Raw genomic sequence first — 21,192 nt, 5'->3', positions numbered from 1 at the left:
TCCCACTTCTTGGCCCTGCCGTTCCCCTGTACTGGGGCATATAAAATTTGTAAGACCAAGGGGCCTCTCTTCCCAGTGATGGCCAACTTGGCCATCTTCTGCTACATATGCAGCTAGAGACATGAGCTCTGGGGGTACTGGTTAGTTTATATTGTTGTTCCACCTATAGGGATGCAGACCCCTTCAGCTCCTTGAGTACTTTCTCTAGCTCCTCCATTGGTAGCCCCAAATTCTTAATGTCAATCAATACACTGCATGGGTATTCTTGGAATCCTCATGTTTGTGTACTGAAGGTTGGTTTGTCTCAGATGATCCAAGAGGAAGAGGCTGCTCTGATAACTGATCAGTTACTACACAGAGAGCAGGAAGTCACAATAGCCCCTTAATGGAGGAGGAGGAGTCATGGTTGGACCACTGAGGTTCAGAGTAAGCACCTCCAGCAGTGTGGCCTTGGGAGACCTTTGATTCTCCTTGCCTGTGATGTGAGGATGAAAATCCTACTCCTCATACTATCAAGATTAGATGAAGTGATTCAGGGTAAGAACTTCCCCCCAGATTTCATCCTGGCCACACAGAAAAGAGACTGATTTCAGTAAAACACTCAGACAACCCCATATTCCTTGCTCCCCAACACACACACACACACATACCCCAAAATGTGAGAACAATTCAGGTTTACAGGAACAGAGATGATAAATTTGGATCACACTAGTTTCCCTAAATTGCTGGCAAGGATGATCCCTAGGCTAATAGAACTGTGGAGAATAACAAAAGAAGTTTGCTGAAATTGGTGTGAAGAGTCCAATGCCAACGGGACTGGAAGGCTAACTTGCACATTTGAAAGTGGATTATGATGTCTTTTGGAAAACTCTTCATTATCTGCAGGGCAGTTTTTTTTTTTTCAATGTCTAGAGAGTGTTTCAAGCTCACTAATTCCCAGTTGGAAACTTCTGCATCTTTGAAAGATGTGCAAGGTCCAACCAAGAGCATTGTGTGGACTAACTAACGTTCATTGCATGGACTCAGAAAACGAATGACCTACACTGGCTGAAAGGCAAAGCATAAATTTAAAATGCTGTGGCAGAGACAACAGTCTACACAGCCTGAAGCAACTGCAGGCGAAGCAGATGAGCCCAAGACCTGGGGAGTAAAGCAGGGGAGTGTTACCAGTGACACAGAGCATGGGAAAAGAGGACACTGAAAATACTGGACAGGGCAGGGCCCATGCCCAAGAGCAGATAGACAATACAAAGAAATTCAACAGCATCTCTGGGAGTTCCTTGTCTCATAATGTTGTGATGTTGTGTCTATACTTTTTGTGTTTGTGGGGTTTCTTTTGTTTGTTTTTGTTTTTGTTTTTTTCTGAGACAGGGTTTCTCTGTGTAGCCCTGGCTGTCCTAGAACTCACTTTGTAGACCAGGCTGGCCTCAAACTCAGAAATCCACTTGCCTCTGTTTCCTAAGTGCTGGGATCAAAGGCGTGCGCCACCACTGCCTGGCTGTTTTTTGTTTGGTTGTTTGGTTTTTAATCCTACAGATTCTTTGTGTACATATCATGGCTTTTTGTGTTTTTAAGGAATTCCTGAGCATACAAATGTGTGTGTCTCTGCTCTGTATATGTTCTCATGGTCCCCCCCCCAGCCGCCCCTCCCTTTCCTCTCTTAGTTTGTTTAGTCCTATTCCAATTTGATTTTATCTTATTTTTATTTTATTTTTATTCTTAGTTGCCCTTTTGTTCTAACTAGAGACAGAAAGGGTGTGGCTCTAGATGAAAGGGGAGGTAGGAAGAAACTGAGAGGAGATGGGAAAGGGAAAACTATAATCAGAATGTAGAGTGTAGGAAAAGATATTTTCAATTAAAAAAAATAAAAAGAAACAGACTTCAAGGAGAGAAAATGGAAGACGTTAGGGTAACAGAGGAAGTTGTTAGAACACTGAGCCCCAACAGTGAGGTCACCTGGAAGGACAGATGATCACGTGACCGAACCCTAAGCAATGGTGAGGTTGAATTACGATGTACGGGGCAACTGGTGCTATCATCATTTCACTTGAGCTAGGGAAACTGTCAATTCAAGAGCCAGTGAGGTACCCAAAGTCAGAAGGGAGGAAAATTAAATGCCCTACTGTGAAAATGAATCTTGTCTAAAGGCAAGTGGGTAGACATTATTAACACAGTCAGGGAAAATATGCTAATCAGAATGAAATTGTTCCCTAGACAACATGAAACCAGTACAGTAGAGCACAGCCAGGCATGAGGTAAGGGCTTTCTATGGTGGGCTGCACACACCATACATATCAGTCTGTTATACTTGGGAATAAGGCTCCAGGCTCCACAATCAATTACGCACACTAACATAATAAACAGTAGCATGGTAAGTGAAGGGAGAGTGTTTTCTGTTGTGTTTATTTTTCTTCCTTAAGTAACAGCCTCTTGTTCCACTGTTAGCACTGACTGCTGTCCTCCCTCCTATTCAACAAGCAGAATACAAATGAAACACACATAAACACACGTGTGCACATGTGAGTGCACAAACACACCCATCCACTGCACCACATGCACACACACACACACACACACACAGAGGCATGCACACAGTAATTAAAAGATAACTGGGGATGAAGGATCATAGGGCTTAAGAATCTTCAATTTTTTTTTTAAAAAGAAATTACAGATAAGCGTTCACAGGTAATTATGTCCTAGTTGAATTATTCTAACATCAGCCAAACAGAAATTAATATGCATCTCAGTAATGTGCACTTATGCAAATTAATTTGTTCTATGAGTTTGAAAATGAATACCCTGATAAGATCACAGAGTCACAAATAAATCACCCACCACACCCACAAAAATTCATCAGAACTTATGAAATATACCACACAAAGGCACATAGGTAGTTTCCAAATAAGCACTTACTAAAATCTTGTGCACGGTTTAGAAAAGATGACGATGTAACAGCTTCATGAGAAGCCGATGAAGAAGCTGATGCATCTGCAAAATAAGGGGCAGCCCTAACAGTCTCAGGTGCAGCTGTGTCAAACTGTACATCACAGAGGTCTTGTGGTTAAAACGCTGCAAGTGGCTCTCCCTTCCTTCTCAGCTTCTGGTTACATTCTGACCTCTTTTCTAACTTTGAAGATGCTTTCAAGTTTACTTGCTAGATTTTAGTTCCTTATCATTGATATTAAGGGTTTTTTTTTTCTGCTCCCATACATAAATTATTCCTTTTCAACTAACTTTCTTTCTCATTTTCCTCCTCTCTTTCTTTCTTCCTCTCTTTCTTTCTTTCTTTCTCTTCTGATGGCTTCTTAAAATGCTAGCAATGGCTTCGTGTGATGTCTGGAAGTAGCAAGACTAGACTCAAATATAGAAGGGAGCAAATTAGCCACAAAATCCTAGCTAAGGGGTGGGAAATGAGCACGTGGGGCTTGATGGAGCTCTGTTTGAAAATTTCCATATTTATTTTCTCTAAATAAAACTTCTTTCATAGTCCTGTAGTGGGTGGTTCTAATGCTGCTTGTATTCTAATGGTAAATATGAATTCTCAAGATAAGGTTGCCCCCATGGGTAGATCCTCATGTACACCAAGTGATGCTATGTGAACCTTGCTTTCCAATTCAACTGGGCAATTAAAAGCTAGAGCCTGTAATTGGGCAGTGGAGGGAGAAAGATGGGACTTGAGGATCAAGTGAGGGGGTTACAAAGGCAGGAAGGGAAGAGAAGAAGGAAGACGAAGGTGGAGGAGGCTGCCATGAAAGGAAATGGACCGTGAGCCCATGGCCAGAAGAAACAGTAAGTAACAAGAGACTTTATAGCTGGAGAATATGTTAGAATAGCTCCCAAGCTGCCCAAACTAAACAAGGTTTGTAAACAAAATACCTGGATTGTGTGTGTTTTATACAGGCTAGCTAGGATTATAAATTCATTTTAAATAGTCCTATTGTGTACCTTGTATCAGTTATGTTCCCCTGAAGGGAAGTAAAATCAGGAGAAATATGTCCCCTATTGGGCCAGTACAATTTAAACAATTCATAAACAGAAAAGAATGCTATAGAGCATATGGACAATGGTTTTAATGACATGGCCAGGCCTTGAATTAATCCTGAACACCAAAGCATTGTCACTCTTGGCTTCATAAACTCAAAGTGATTTCACAGTTGCCAAGATACATAGCTGTTTGATACCAACCATCAGAATGAAGATGCATTGTCTAGTGGATTGAGTGTAAAATGTTCCCGTGTTTCCTGAATTGATTTCTCCAAAGGGGTTTTGGAGAATTTAAGTCAATTCAAAATTATACTTCAGGGACTGATGTTATAACTTAGTGGTCCCTAGCACCACAAGGGTTAGACAGACAGACAGGCAATAAATAAATAATAAAGACCAGAACATCAAAAGAAGAATTACGTTTCTGACAAGAGTCCATATCTAAAATTGCATATGATTTGGATTGGGACATGGGGTTCTGATACGTTCTTCAAATTATATGTACATTTTTTCATACATTTACATATATGTCAAAGTTCTCTCAGCGTGAAAAAAAGGAGTCATAGGTCAGAGTTCACTTATTATCTCTCTCAAAAAAAAAAAAAAGACAAAATAACAAGAGCTCAGTGGTAGAGTGCTTGCCTAGCAAGTGCAAGGCCCTGGGTTCAGTCCTCAGCTCTAAAAAAAAAAGAAAAAGAAAAAAAACCAAAATACTTATCATCTCTCTGGTTCATGCAGATAACAATTAGTGTCTTTGGGGCATGCTCCTTCATCATCAAGCTATGTTTCACCTACCAAAATTTAGTAGACTCTTTAATTTTTATGGATGTGATAGAGTGTTAAGATGGAGTTGTCCTTACCACGGTCACAGTCGGGTCTCTGCTGCTAGCTGCATCAGTGAATGCCTTGCCTGCCTGCACGAGGCTCTCACTCTGCTGCTTTTTTATTTCCCAGGAGGAAACCTAAAACAGTGTCAACAGTTAAGCAAGCAGTAGAACCAAGCAATGGTTAACTTGAAGCCACTTTCACTATGTCATGGAGACGCTATTAACTGCATGGTTGGCTGGGTATGATAACACACACCTATAATCTCAGTACTCAGCAGGCTGAGACAGGAGGGTCACAAGCCAATAAATACATATAAAGATCACCTAAGAACACATCACAATTATACATATATATATATATATATAAAACAATTATCTTAGTTTTAAATATTTATAAAAAATTAAATGATCTTCTGATTTATCTACTTCACTTTTTGTTTTCCAAGAATATAAGATCTCCCCAAACCAAATAAATTAGTTTTCAAGAGCTGACATACATCCTGCCTCCATTTCCTGTCTCCATTTCTGAATCAGTCCCAATCTGGCTTCTGGCCTCTTCCCTCCACCACCAGCAGCAGCACCAAACGTCTTCCTTCTATCATACCTACTGCTGATAAGTTTGGGCAACTTAAAGAATGATTTTTCAGATCTATAGAATTTAGCCCTCTTGCTCAGGTCCTTTTGAATCTCCTTATTCCCCCTGGACTTTAATGATAAGCCTCATCCCTAGTTTCTCTCCTCATAGGACTAGCAAGTCCTTCCCAGTCTGTGCAGTTTGCCTTCCTAGCCACAACTGTTTGTCTTCTCTTCACATGACCCTTTACCCTCACTCACACTCAGATGTGTTAGCATTTCATAAGGTCACATGCCCTGTGTAGACCTCAATTCTAAATCCAGGGTCTAATGTGAATCCAGACTCTTTTCGTTAAGTCTGACATTGTAAGTCAAATTCATGTTCCTCTCCACAGGCCAATTGTTCTCTTGAACCCCCAATTTCGGTGAATATCATCACTATACAGCCATGTTCAGAAGTTCAAAACTCAGTTGGCACTCTTGCAATATCTCTCTGCTCATTCAGTACCCCTAACATGTGACCAAAATGTGACCACCTCCACCACCATCATTCTAGACCACACTCCAGTGATTTCTCCTCTGGAGCACCCACTGAACTGCCTGTTTCACAGTGACTCCTGTTAAGTACAATCACTGAGCAGAATCCATGCATCAGCTATCAGCCCCAGAGAGGTATCCTTTGCATCTTGGTATTGATATTGGTACACAGTATAGGTAACCATCAGATAAAACACTGCTTTAATTGCATAAAGAAGAGAGAGTGCAAGACCCTCAGTGCTGGGCATCCCTCCTGCATGGCAGCGTATGCCTCTAGTAGCCAATGCAGGGGAACTGTCTAACTGTGCATTCTTTTGTTTGGCAAAAGGATCCCACATCTTCCCAGAAGAGGTCAGACTGAGCTGTGGAGTTACCCAGATGCTTTGTGACATGTGACATGTGTATATAAACAAACAAACAAACAAAAACAGTGCATCTTCTAAAAGGGAGATGAACCCTGCATCTGTCTATGGGCTTAAGGGGTTTTATATCTTGAATAAGGAATTGTCCCAGGCCCATGGGCCATTTTTATGTGGCTAAAGAGACTACACAACTCAAGACTTTTTTTTTTTTTTTTTTTTTTTTTTAGTTTTTCAAGACAGGGTTTCTCTGTATAGCCCTGGTTGTCCTGGAACTCACTTTGTAGATCAGGCTGGCCTCGAACTCAGAAATCTGCCTGCCTCTGCCTCCTGAGTGATGGGATTAAAGGCGTGCTACACAACACCTGGCAAACCCAAGACTTCTATAACCAATTCTGTACTAAATGTTTCTCTACACTATGTCAGACCAACCCTTTCTGAAGGAAAGTCTGGCCACACAACTCTTCCATGTAAGACCACTAGTGTAGCCTCACTGCCTTTAGGATAATGCAACCCCCTCCTCATGGCTTCTAGAACATACCATGGTTATGATTCCTGTACAAGTCATAATCTCTCTTTGGCATCCCTCCATGTTACCATTGTTTGTCCTCTTAACATACATTGTATTCATCGTGCCAAATGTTCTATCTCCTCTCTTGTTATCAATTTAACTGAATGTAATCTTTAAAAATGCAGGGAACACATCTCTGAAAGACATCTCTGTTCTATTTTTAGTTAAATTCCTCATTTTAAGTGTTTTTACTCTTGTGTTACAAACAGCTGCTATAACAGAGGCTGCAGAGAAGGTTGAGCAGTTAGGAGCTTTGACAGGTCATATCAAGGACCAAAGTTTGATTCCTAGCACCCGTATGGATTGGCTCACAATTGCCCATCACATTAGTTGCAGGGCATTTGACAGCCTCTTCTCATCTCTGTGGGTATCTACCCACATACATGTACCAGACAAGTATATATACACATGAATGGAAATAAAAATAAACTGAAAAATGCACAAACAACATGCTAGGCAGAGCAGCATCCAAATCTATTTCCTACTGCTCTGGAGGCTGAAAAGGAAGAGAAGCCTGGGGAATAGAGTAAAACTCTCTAAAAACAATAAAGGAAAAACAACTTAAGCATCTGCCACAGTCACAGTTTACATCTGCCTGTGAAAATATTAAGCTGTTCTATAGTAAGCTTAATAAGGGAGGAGCCATATGCTGAAAAGTCTACAATAAGATTATACAGAACAGATGGATGGACACACACACACACACACACACACACACATGCTATGAAAAGCTACAGAACTGTTTGTGTATATAAAGCAGTAAATTAGTGTATTTCATGTTAGCTACATGAAATACACTACATACATGTTACATACATGTACATGTTTATATGTATATGTATGAATATATAGTATAATATATATCTATATATGTATATATATACATATATGTCTATGTACATATATATATGTATACATTTCACCGGGGCTAGCTTACAGGCTCAGAGGGTGAGTCCATTACCAACAAGGTGGGAAGCATGGCAGCTTCCAGACAGGCACAGCACTGAAGGAGCTGAGAGTTCTACATGTTCGTCCAAAGGAAGCCAGGAGTAGACTGATTCCCACTTGACTAGAAGGAGGGTCTCAAACCCCACCCCCACCCCAACAGTGACACACTTCTTCCAATAAGGCCATACTTACTCCAACAAGGCCAAACCTCCCCAATAGTGCTACACCCTGGGGAGCATATTCAAACCACCAGAATGTTATTAGGCGAAACAATCAAAGTCAGACTGATGAGCTAGGAAGATAACATAAACAACAAAGAGGCTTATAGACAGCCATCCTTTAGAAAGGATGCCAGTGGGCTGGAGAGATAGCTCAGTGGTTAAGAGCACTGTCTGCTCTTCAGAAGGTCCTGAGTTCAAATCCCAGCAACCAAATGGTGGCTCACAACCACCCGAAATGAGATCTGACACCCTCTTCTGGGGTGTCTGAAAACAGCTACAGTGTACTTATGTATAATAAATAAATACATCTTAACAAAAAAAAGAAAGAAAGGATGCCAGTGAAAGTGCCTCTGAGCACTGAGCAATAAACATGGTACAAGATGAACGTCACAGGAATGTGTGTGTGTGTGTGCTGTGATTCTTTAAAAGAAACACATATTTGCATACCTAGAAATTCTAGGGTGACATATTTATTAGTCTTAAGACTTGGGAAAGAAGAAGGAATTCCACAGGCATAGAAAGCAGACAAAGGGGGTAACAAGTGTGAAAATGTCCCAAATATATTAAATAGGTGTACAAATTACCAAATAATAATAAAAATTTAAAAACAAAAATAAACAATCTCAACTCTTTAGTAGTGTATTTATATTTGATGCCAATTCCTCCCTAACTTTGACTATAGGGTAACAAATCATTTGTCTTAGTTAGGGCTTCATTGTTGTGAAGATACACCATGACCAAGGCAACTCTGATAATGGACATTTAATTGGGAACAGCTTAAAGTGCTGGAGGAGTGGAGCATTCTACATCTTCATACAAAGGCAGCCACAAAGGAACTATCTTCTGCAAGCACCCAGAGTCTCTTCCTCACATGGCAGAGTTTGACCCTAGGAGCCCTCAAAGCCTGCCTACACAGTGACAAGCTTCCTCTAACAAGGCCACACCCATCCCAATGAGGCCACACCTCCTTAATAGTGCCACTTCCCATGGGCCAAGCATATTCAAACCACCACACCAAGGCTGCTATAAGTTAGAAGTTTCTCCAGTCTATTCTCTTCTGTTAAATACAAATGTGAGCTCTTTTCTCATCCAGGCATTCTTTGGGGCACTGTCACTTGGCTGAGTTCTCCAAATTGTGCTGATATTAGCAATCTAACTTTTCTTCCAAAATAGAGAACCAAAGGGAAAAAATAGAAATTGGGACCTTATCCAGCAAACACAGGTTGCAATGTACATCCCATAATTAGAGTGAGCTAAAAATGTGAAAATGAAGCAAAACCTTTACCACATGCTATTTCCAGAACAAGGGAATTATTATATATTTTGTGAATAAGAGAAAAGAATGGGGGGGAAAAAAGACATGCCTGGGCTGTGTCCTCAAGTTTGAAGTTTTCCAATAGAGCTGGAGCATGACCAGGCTGCAGGTACTTCACGGTCTTCTTCACAGACTTCTTCGGAATCTTCGTCATGCAGATGAACTCCACGTCCGAGTGAGCATCCTCTGTGCTTCTCTTTTGGCTTCTTTGGATGAACGAAAGCTTAACAGATGAGGGACTGCCCTGAGTAAGGTCTGCCCCTGAAGGCTTGAGTCTCCCAAGTTTGGATTTTTCCTTAATTAAAAACAGTAAGACATAATTTTATGAGTTGTAGTTGCATCATTTATGATGAATTACTATTTTCTCTCATAACACTCCATTATATTTTTATAGTATATAATGTAGTTTGATTATATTTGCCCCCTAGTCTTGCCCACCAGTTTCTCCCAGATCTCCCCAATATATGTTCAAATGTGAGTGGTACCCATAGATTCATATATTTCAGGTTTTTTGGGTTTTTTTTGAGACAGGGATTTTCTTTGAAGCCCCGGCTGTCCTGGAACTCAGTCTGTAGACCAGGCTGGCCTCGAACTCAGAAATTCGCCTGCCTCTGCCTCCCAAGTGCTGGGATTAAAGGTGTGAGCCACCACGCCCGGCCCTATTTCAGGTGTTAAAAGCTCATATCATTCCCAGTTAGTATGCTTTCTTATACTCCTATGCATATTTTTCTCCTCCCTCCCTCCCTCCCTCCTTCCCTCCCTCCCTCCCTCCCTCAGATATAAGTTCTCTGCTATGGTTTTAGTTCTCCTGCCATGCCTCCCTGCCTGTTACAATGCTCCCCACGTCCCGCAATGAATAAGAATCCTCTGGAACTGTAAAACCCTACATTAAATGCTTTCTTTTCCAAGTTGCCTTGGTCATGCAGCTAAGAGACATCCATCCCCTTTTCAATTTCATGTCCTGTTTTTTTTCTTAAATCCACTAGGTCCAACTCATACTGCCTATATTCACACAGGTGTGGCATCACCCACTGGAGCAAGGCCATGCCTCTGAAGAAAAATAACTCTCCTTTCTATAAAAGTCATACCCTGCAAATAGCGCCTCAACTCAGGGCAGGGATTTGTGTGTTCCTCCCTCACCCATGGTAGAATGCAGACTGCCTTGGTCTTAGGCAGACTATAGATGCACGTAGCAACAGCTCCTGTGTTTATGGGTGCAATGGCCCTGCCACGTGCAGAAGACACTGATTCATAGAAGATCGCCCTGATCTCTGACTCTTAGAAGTCTCCTCCGTGATGCCCTCTGAGCCTTGTGGGGCAGAGCATGATGTAGACTGAGGTTGAGCATGAAGGACCAAGCATGCCCTAGACATGTTTTCTCTGCACTTCTACCCATTGTGAGGCTTGGGATTATCAGGCGTGTTTCTCGCTACTAATAAAAAGTTCAAAAATAAAAAGGGTTGACTGCATCCTTCAGTAATAAATAGTTCACTCGGTGGATTCAGCAGGAGCTGCAGAGGTGGGCTGAATGCAGAGACCTGACTTTGAGAACACACAATGCACCTTCACTTCCTGCCAGAGGAAGTGCATGTGAGGTGAGGCCAGTTTGCATTCTCAGGCTAATCCCACATCTCACATCCTGAATCCTGCCCCTGCTGGCTACTGTTTTCTATGTGCACCCGTTAGCCTTTCCTAGAGTCTCCTCTCTATGCTAGAAGCCAAACAGAACTAAGGGACTTTGGGGTAGAATGTTTGTGCTTTTCTAGCATTCCCAAGTTTCCTGCTGGTGATGGGTTGCTATCCAGGAGAACCAACTTTAATACAAATGGAACATACTGCTCTTGTGCCTGATTCTGAAATTCAGCTATGTAGTGAGTTAGGTAAATTTCTATGAAAGGAAGGAGCAAGGTTATGAGCTCATGTGCATTCCAACTTATTACTGGGTTCAGGAGTTTTTTGGTGCCTGTGTAGAATACAAAAAATGCAAGCAGCAGCAACCCAAACTAAAGGGACACGCTGGAAGCAAATGCTTCAGTACTTAAAACAAACATGGAGAAATTTCGAGACATAAAATATGTACATCTTTGTCTATTAAGACCTATGAGCTGTTAAAAGTTGCGGAGAAGGCAAGCAGAAAGACTTGAGTTTGGATCTCCAGCATCCACATAAAAAGCCAGATGCAGTGCTGCATACTTGTAACCTCTGGGGAGGTGAGGACTGATGGCTGCTTAAGTTTGCTGACCAGAGATAGTTAGGCAAGGTGGTAAGCTCCAAGTTTATAGAGAGGCTCTATCTCACATAAGATAGGGAGTCATCTCAGAAAATTGGACATAGAACTACCAGAGGATCCCGCAATACCTCTCCTGGGCATATATCCAGAAGATGTTCCAACCGGTAAGAAGGACACATGCTCCACTATGTTCATAGCAGCCTTATTTATAATAGCCAGAAGCTGGAAAGAACCCAGATGCCTCTCAACAGAGGAATGGATACAGAAAATATGGTACATTTACACAATAGAGTACTACTCAGCTATTAAAAAGAATGAATTTATGAAATTCCTAGCCAAATGGATGGACCTGGAGGGCATCATCCTGAGTGAGGTAACACAATCACAAAGGAATTCACACAATATGTACTCACTGATAAGTGGACATTAGCCCAAAAACTTAGGATACCCAATTTATAAGATACAATTTGTTAAACGCATGAAACTCAAGAAGAATGAAGACCAAAGTGTGGACACTGTGCCCCTTCTTAGAATTGGGAACAAAACACCCATGGAAAGAGTTACAGAGATAAAGTTTGGAGCTGTGACGAAAGGATGGACCATCTAAAGACTGCCATATCCAGGGATCCATCCCATAATCAGCTTCCAAATGCTGACACCATTGCATACACTAGCAAGATTTTGCTGAAAAGACCCAGATATAGCTGTCTCTTGTGAGACTATGCCGGGGCCCAGCAAACACAGAAGTGGATGCTCACAGTCAGCTATTGGATGGATCACAGGGCCCCCAATGGAGTAGCTAGAGAAAGTACCCAAGGAGCTAAAGGGATCTGCAACCCTATAGGTGGAACAACATTATGAACTAACCAGTACCCCAGAGCTCTTGACTCTAGCTGCATATGTATCAAAAGATGGCCTAGTCGGCCATCACTGGAAAGAGAGGCCCATTGGACTTGCAAACTTTATATGCCCCAGTACAGGGGAATGCCAGGGCCAAAAAGTGGGAGTGGGTGGGTAGGGGAGTGTGTGTGTGGGGAGTGTATTGGGGACTTTTGGGATAGCATTGGAAATGTAAATGAGGAAAATACCTAATTAAAAAAATTAATTCTAAAAAAAAAAAAGATAGGGAGTCATTGGAGAAGACAGATGATGTTAATTGTTGACATGCACATACACATGGACACACACAAAAACATACGCACATACACATAAACAAAATAGGGGCAATTTGAAACTGCCAGGTTTCCTATACATTTATGTGTCTAATATAGCTGAGAAGCTCTGAGGCCTCACAACTATTCCTTTTTAAAGATGCTCAAATGATTCAAATGTGCTCTGCACTTGATTTTATGTTATTATAGTGTGTATGTGAAGAGGAGGCATGTGCAAAACTTCACTATGTACCACCCGGCAGGCTGCAAGCTGGGAGACTCGGCTACTCTAGAACTTATGGCAGTCCTTCTTGCCTCTGGCCCCCTGGTACTGATATTGCAGGTGTGAGTTACAAGGAAGGATCCTTGTAAAACTGATAAATATAACATTATATGGCATTTAGCAAAATTAAAAACCAAGAAAGAGCTTGAGGACACGAACCCACTTTCAAAAGCTGGGTACAGTGACACACACTTATAATCCCAGAATTAGGGAGGAGGAGACTAGTGGATTCTTTCATCTTCCTGATAAGTCTGCCTCACCTCACAAGGCCAGGTGAGGGACAGTTTCTCCAAAAAACAATACAAAACAAAACCAACCAAACAGAAACCTCCAAGGTGGGTGATGTCTGAGCGTCAACATCTACAGCTATCTTCTGGTCTCTACAGGCATGCACACACCCATGCAAGGATTGCGGCACACACATGAATACCCATGCATGTGCACACACATGCATATAGAAGAGTTATGTCTATAGAATATTTGTAAGTAAATACATTTCTATAAACTAAATCATCAGTAACTTTCTCATAGAAACTACTGGAAACATATTTTTAAAATATTAGTTCTAGTATGGAGGATACAGAGTCTGAATCAGCCATCTTTTGTAGTCAGGCAAGGTTTCCCATGATAGGACTGGGACACCAGGTCATCCACAAAACCTTTAATCTACAATCTGTCCTGCCTGTAAGATGGGCTGGGGCAATGGTGGTGGGAGTGGCCAATCAGTGACTGATCTAATATGAGGCCCACATGAGAGGAAGCTCAAGGATGACCAGGAACCAGAGGCTGGATAGTCTAGAGACCTAAGATAGAACCAAATACAACTCACAAAAAAAAAAAAGAAAGAGAAAAAGAAAAAAGTTCCTAACTATTTTCTGCTATACTCATAGATCAGTGCCTAGTACAGTTATTATCAGAGAGGTTGCCTTGGGCAGCTGATGGGAGAAGGTGCAGAGACCCATATCCAAATATTATATGGAGAGAGAGCCCAGGTTGCAGGTCTCCATAGGGTGCCTCCACTGAAGCTTTGGAGAACTCAGCAAAGACAGAGAGGAGGAATTGTGGGAGCCAGGGGGTCAAGAATACCAGGGGATCATATCCCATAGCATAGCATCAACTAAGCAGGCCTCATGGGGGCTGACATAGACTGAAGAGGCTACCACGGAGCCTGCATGGGTCTACATTAGGTCCTCTGTATATATATTATGGTTGTTGGCTTGGTGTTTTGAGGATATTCCTGACAGTGGTAGTGGTGGTTATCTCTGACTCTTTTGCCTGCTCTTGGGGCCCTTTTTCTCCTACTAGGTTGCCTCACCCAGTATTGATGTGCCGTGTTTGGTTGATAACCCTGGGAGGCCTGGTCTTTTCTGGTGGTGCAGGGATGGATATGGGGGAGAGGGGAGGTGGAAGTGAACTTGGAGGAGTGAAAGGAACAGAATCTCTAGTTGGAAAGTATGGTATGAGAGAATTATAAATAAAAATTTAAAAAAGAATTGTCATCATAGCCAATCAGTGAGATAATAAATAATCTAAATATTATTTATGTTTTATTTTTTAAATTTTTGCTAATAGATCTATGTCAGCTAAAATATATTATTGCTTCACTCTGTGAACTAACCATCCATAGGAAAATCTGGAGACCCATCATGCTTAAGTGAGAAATGTAACAGAAATGGCTGGACATTAGTTTATGTATTTATTTAAAATTTTTGAGATTTAAATTACTTTATTTTATGTGTATGTATATCTTGCCTGCATGTTACATACCACATGCACACCAGAAGTCAGAAGATAGTGTCAGATCTCCCGAGACTGAAGATGGTTGTGAGTCACTGGGAATTGAACCTGGATCCTCTGTTAGAGAAGCCAGCACTCCTAACAGCTAAGCCATCTCCCTAGATCCTGAATCTTACTTGCATTGCTCACCTTGAGTGCTGAGGAAAGGCAGGAGGACTTGAACTCGGGGATCTTGCTCGTTACTATAAGTTGAGACTTCTAGGGGAAGAAAATATAAAAGCAAGTTTATTAATACCTTTAAGTTGCCATATTACAGAAACGCAGTATTTTTATTTTCCTAAAGAAGTGCCAAGATCACAATCCTTACCCATAATCCTTCAGTTCTGCTGTAGGGATGTTCTTACAGTGGTGGAGGTAGTGCATCATCTGATTGTTTTAGTAAGCACTGCAGATTCAATGTCTTATGAGCAACTTAATCAAACCCCGTCTGGATCCAGCTTCTCCATCCCATAATCCCCTCCCTCTCCTGTCTTGAAACCCTCTGCCCTCTGCCTGGGGCATTCTGACCTGAGGCATTATTCTTCCTTTCTGGGAGCACTGGGCTGAGCTTCAGTAAACTGGTGAATGTCTTATATCTAGCACCCAGAAGCTTCCTGTATCTCCAGGCAGGGTAGAGAGACGAGGAACTGGTACTCCCTCTGAAAAGGGTGCTCCTTTGATGCTCATGCTTTGGTTGATACTTTTAGCTACTATTTCCATTACTGCTGCTGTTTTGTTCTAAGACAGGGTCCCCACTACATAGGCCTGGCTGGCCTGAAATGCACTGTCCTGGGATTCACATAGTTCTTAGTGACATGTTACACCTGCAGGTACCTTCATGGCCACCCTTCCAAATTCGAACAGGTTATTTTTTACAGCGCTTTCTCTTGCTCGGTGGATCATCAGCAAAGACACCTACGTTAGAGCCTCAGGATGTTCCTGGCTCACAGTCCCTCTCCAGTTCCCATGCCTTTCAGTGACCAACCTATGTGACTTTCCCCACTTGAATCTTCTGTAAATTCAAAATGCATTAGGCCAAAGTCACCATCAAAGAGGTGAGGTGGTTCAGTGGGTGGAAGTGTTTGTCACCAAGACCTGTGACCTGAGTTTTCCAGTACCAGTGTAGCGTAAGGAAAGAACCAATCACACACACTAAAGCACTCTTCCTCCAAATAACTAAATAAGTAATAAACAAATGTAATAAAAATAAGATGAAAATGCTGGTGAAATAGCTTAGTGCATAAAGGCACTTACCAAGAAAGCCTGGCGACTTGACTCAGATACCACAACACGTGTAAGGATAGGATGCAACTTATTCCACAAAGCTGTTCTCTGACAACCATAAAATGGCATGCTAGTCATACATATATACACACACATGTTAAACAAAATTAAATTAAAAAATAAATCGAATTGAGAAGAATACATTACAATCAAATTTGCATACATGTTATCAGAATCTTCAGAAAAGCCTCTGGACATTGTATCACATCCTTACACATGGAATTCTAATTAAACCATTGGGGGTGAAGTCTGGCAGCCCATCTTTTAGTGTTCTGCAAGCGGTTCTGATATGCAGTATGGATGAAGAAACGCTACCCTGAAGGGTGATACTGTGGCTGAGCCTCAGGCACCTGGCGCATGAACTTTTAATTCAGGTTGTACAAGTGCAAACTCACTATACCCATAGACTTATGAGCTGCTTCCTAATGTCTACTTCTGATCCTGATCACTTCTCATCCCTCTACCACAGTCTTCCCTTTGTGCACTCAATGCTCCTCCCTGTTTACATGGGCCCCTTTCATACTGCTGTACCACTAGATAACCCATGGTTTTAGCCTGGATGGTGCTTTCCAACATTATCTTTCTGCTAAACCCTGTTCATCCTTCAAGCCTTGGTTCCAAAAGCATCCATCCCAACTGCTGCATCCAGTTGCCTAAGGAAGAACCATGCTGAACCATCTATGTTTTTAGCTCATAGAACATTTCAGAAAATGGGTTTTTACTTCTTAATATGTTTTGTTTTAAAGCTACAGGAAAAAAAAAGTTTCACTGGTTCATTCTTTAAAAATACAATGTTGTGCTGGGCGTCGTGGTGCATGCCTTTAATCCCAGCACTTGGGAGGCAGAGGCAGGTGGATTTCTGAGTTCCAGGCCATCCTGGTCTACAGAGTGAGTTCCAGGACAGCCAGGGCTACACAGAGAAATTCTGTCTCAAAAAAAAAAAAAAAAAAAAAAAAAAAAAAAAAAAAACAACAACAACAAACCAACCAACCAACCAACCAACCAACCAACCAACCAACCAAAAAACATTGTGAGTTACATTTACCAAGATTGCTTTTGGCCAGAGTGTTTCTACAGGAAAAGTAGAATGGAAGGTAAGATTCCAGCAAGTTCTTCACAGGGAAAGCCACTTTTCTCATATCTACACAAACTGCTGCTCTGTCAGTCATGGCTTCTTAAACTCTTTCACGAGCATCCTGTGTATTCTATTTCCATGAACTGGCCTTTGTCCAGCAGGGTCTCAGGAGCCCTCCTTCCATTGTAAACAATGTACCTTTTCCATCTCTACAAGTGCCCTTTTCTGTTGGTGCCCACATGCTGATCCTTCCGACCTGTTCTTGCCTGGGTCTCTTCAACTGCTTTCTCCTTTTTCTTTTGAAGCTCCTGTTTCATCTTGACTCCACCAAGCAACCCTGAGAAATATCTTTGGTAGATGTGTCCTAGCTTAATGCAGTTCACATCTTTGTCCTTTGAGTGCCTTGTTCTCAAAGGACTTCCAGAAAAGAGTAGAAATGATGTGTATTTATAGCTACACTTACACCCAAGTCCTCCAGGATTCTACCTTATCTATATGGTTGTATCACACAGTCATACAATTGCGTGTCAGTGATGCATGACAGTAGACAGAACTTCAAACTTGTTTCTATAATGTGAGGCACAGAGCATAATTCTTGACTTATTATAGATGCTCAGTATAGGGGTGCTGACTATAGGATACACAGACGGTCCTAGCGTGTACTGCCTATCTTATCCACAGTTGAACCACTGTCAGATTCTCTTCTGAATTCATAGCTTGACAGATTCTATACTCCATGGTGGATACTATCACACCTTGCAAACACTTTCAATGGTGTCATATACATTCATTTCCAGTGAAGTGTTGGCAACCATCTATAATGAGACTGATTCCTGATAGGACAAAGCAGACTGAGCCTAGCTTGGCTATAATATATGACCCAATTGCACTATTTGAATTTGCAATGTTTTAATAATAATCTAAAGACAATTATTGCTTGCTATACAGTTTTATTGTAATCCAATCAGACCTGGGTTACTAACCACATCACTAAACAATAATTGTGAGTAAATGGGTATTTTATAAGCCCCATAAATTCTACTCTTCATTTTAACTTCAGAATTGTTTCTACAAAAGGACAAGAGACAGAAAAGCACAGAAGAGTTTCCGGTCGCATTTTGAATAAAAACGCATTAATAATTATGATCAAACAGAACATTTTGAAGCTATCAAGAAGCCAATAGAAGATACTGTACTGGCTTCAAAGAATAGAGTCGGGGTAGACAAGAGAATACAAGAGGAGAAGGAGGAGGAAGAGCCACTGTAGTGAACACTTTCTCCCCCAGCTATACAATCAGTAGCTTTGAATACAGTTAATAAATGGTTATTATTTCCTGAGTTTCAGTAAAGGTGCTTGATACAGCCTATAAAATCTGTAGTTGCCTTCCTCCCACTCACCTGGGTTCTACTCACTTCCTTTCTGATTATTTCTACTCCTTTTTATTCATTCATTTATTCATTCATTCATTTTTACGTCCTGACTGCAGCTTCCCCTCCCTCCTCTCCTCTAAGTCCTTCCCCCTTTTTTCCCCTCTGCCCGCATCCCCCATCCACTCCTCTGTCTCTTCAGAAAAGGGCCAGCTTCCATGGATATCAACCAAACATGGCATATCAAGTTGCAGTAAGACTAGGCACCTCCCTTGTATTAAGGCTGGAAGAGGCAACCCTGTATGAGGGAAAAGATCCCCAAAGCAGGCAAAAGAGTCAGAGATAGCCCCTGCTGGAAGACCACAAATCAATCAAGCTACAGAGCTGTAATGTGTGCACAGAGGGCCCAGGTCAGTCTCATGCAGGTTGTTGGTTGATCCTGTGGGATTTTGTGTGGTATCCTTAGATCCTGTGGGATTTTGTGTGGTATCCTTTACCCCTCTGGCTCCTACATTCCTTCCTCCCTGTCTTCTGCAGGATTCCACAAGACCTGCCTAATGTTTAGCTGTGGGTTTCTGTATCTGTTTCACTGTTTGCTAAATTAACCCTCCCTGATGGCATGTGGGCTAGTCACTGATCTATGAGTATAGCAGAATAATTAGGAATTATTGTGTTGACTTATTTTTGCCAGTCATTTTGGTTCTATCTTAGGTCTCTAGATTATCTGGCTTCTTGGGTCCTAGCCCTCTAAAAAGTGTCTGGGGTGAGTTCCCTCTTGTGGCATGGGTTACTTTCTAATTCCAGGGATGGCTTAACTTGAGCTTTTTTTTTTTTTCACGAGTATTTTCATTCCTTAAAAAATACCCAGCTGTGAAATTCCTTACTCTTCCTTACAATTATAGCTTTAATTGTATCAGGAGTATCTCTGATGCTGTGGCTATCAATGAAAACCTCTTTCCCCTTCATCCCTCCCCCTCTCTCTCATGCTCCTTTTGACTATCCTTCCTTCCTCAATTCTACTGAGAAAAAGCCTGTGTCCTGGGCTGGGCCTCTCCTGATGGTCCTCAGGTCACTCACGCTTCTCCTTAGAACCACGCTTAATTCGGAACTTCTTAATTTCTCCTATTCAAGTGAGGTTTTATTCTCTCAGCTGAAAACAGGAGCAGAATAGTTCAAAAACTCAGAAATTTCAGTCCTCCAAGACTCCTGATTCTATACCACAAGGGCATGCGTGATTCTCATTGCATGGTCAGTTGTTCTCTCATTGGTCCCTAATTAACTCCTGTTCCTTGTCACACAAGTCTGTTCTTCTGGGCACCCGTACATGGTGCCTGCCCTTCACTGTCATCAGATAGCCCTGATTCCTCTTTAGAGGAGACAAGATTAAGGTTATTAGTGTATGTGAAGGCCCTGAAGTACTATTACCATGTCTTGGGAAAACAGCTCCTCTGACCTAAGGCCTCTCCCTAGTCCTCACCTTCTACCTTCCGTCTCCTGGACTTGTCCATCAGCCAGACGCCAGATCTCTCTTGTGTGATAGGATTTTTCAGTTTCACTGGCTATCTTACAACAGTTCAGAGACATGGACGAATCGCTCAGCCACAGATTTACCACAGCCCTGTGTGATCATGCAGTTACAAGCCCACCTTCATAAGTTTTATATACACTTAGTTGCTTTCTTTACATTCCACTGACCCCTTCTCCTCAACGTATCTGAGCCCTACTCAGAACTTCTATCGTAAAACCCAATGCAACAGAATTAAAGGGACAAAGCCAAAGCAAAAGAACAAAAGAGGAGGAATATGCTAAGGAATTAAGACAGAGTATGGTATATCAGCTTTCTTTCTAAAGCATCATCTGTGGACAAATAGCGGGTGCACTAAAAACTTCTGCACATGCTAAATGTACTAAGTGAAGTTTGCCCTTCGGTTCAAATTAGAAGTAGCATTTTCCATTAACTGACGTAGGCTGTCAGCATCAGTTTGCAGGTTGCCCTATTATTTTTCAGTATCTTTTAAAATCACCTATATTCATTTTTAATTTGAAGAACACATTTTCCCATCTTTGATTGCACTTTTATAAACGTGAACTCTGTCAGCGCAGCTAATCTACTTCCAGTTCTCTCTCTCTCTGCTATCTAATGAATAACTGTTTCCTAATCACGAATCTTTTTATTCCCATCATCTTTTTCAGATTTAGAAAAAGAATGATTATGATAGAAATCTTAAAAATACAGGTATTTAATTTTAAATGGCGCTCCTAACCTCTGCCAGCAAGGTGACTGCATTGCTCTTACAAGTTCGGAGTCTTGCAAAACCACATGGAATCAGCAAAAGCTGCCTCGGGTGGGTTATCTGTGGGAGCAGAACACAGAGGAACCCCCAAGACAGAGAGAAAGGGGTGAACATTTGTGTTGGACACAGCCTGGAATTAGCAGAAAATTTTGTTTTGTGAACTCGGGGAGCCATCCAGGAATCTACATTTCCACAGACGTGATGTTTTCTCATACAGATGACCCCCTAGTCACCTCAGACTCAATGCTGAAGAAAACAGAATAGTCTGTCTGTCTGTCTGTCTGTCTGCTCTCCTTCTCCTCCCACTTCCCTGTTCTGTGTATGTGTTGATGATGTGTGGGACAGTACAGAAAAATGCCTTCATGTTCCACAGCAACGTTCTGACTAACTTTACTT

The 21,192-nt window shown here is 41.7% G+C and overlaps 1 protein-coding gene across 1 annotated transcript in view; it reads right to left on the bottom strand.

The window, feature by feature from the left end:
* The window catches only part of Morc1 (MORC family CW-type zinc finger 1), a 200,138-nt gene that overhangs the window by 34,194 nt on the left and 144,752 nt on the right, over positions 1-21,192 (bottom strand). The window contains exons 18-20 of the mRNA XM_021185413.2: positions 14,926-14,994; positions 9,385-9,630; positions 4,845-4,946 (exon numbers count right to left, since the gene is read on the bottom strand). Coding sequence (XP_021041072.1) covers positions 4,845-4,946; positions 9,385-9,630; positions 14,926-14,994 — 417 coding nt within the window. The remainder of the gene's footprint in view (positions 1-4,844; positions 4,947-9,384; positions 9,631-14,925; positions 14,995-21,192) is intronic.

The sequence above is a fragment of the Mus caroli genome, unplaced genomic scaffold (assembly GCF_978045245.1).
Source record: "Mus caroli unplaced genomic scaffold, Mus_caroli_1 scaffold_17, whole genome shotgun sequence".
Lineage (NCBI taxonomy): Eukaryota > Metazoa > Chordata > Mammalia > Rodentia > Muridae > Mus > Mus caroli.
This window is presented reverse-complemented; position numbering and strand designations above follow the sequence as displayed.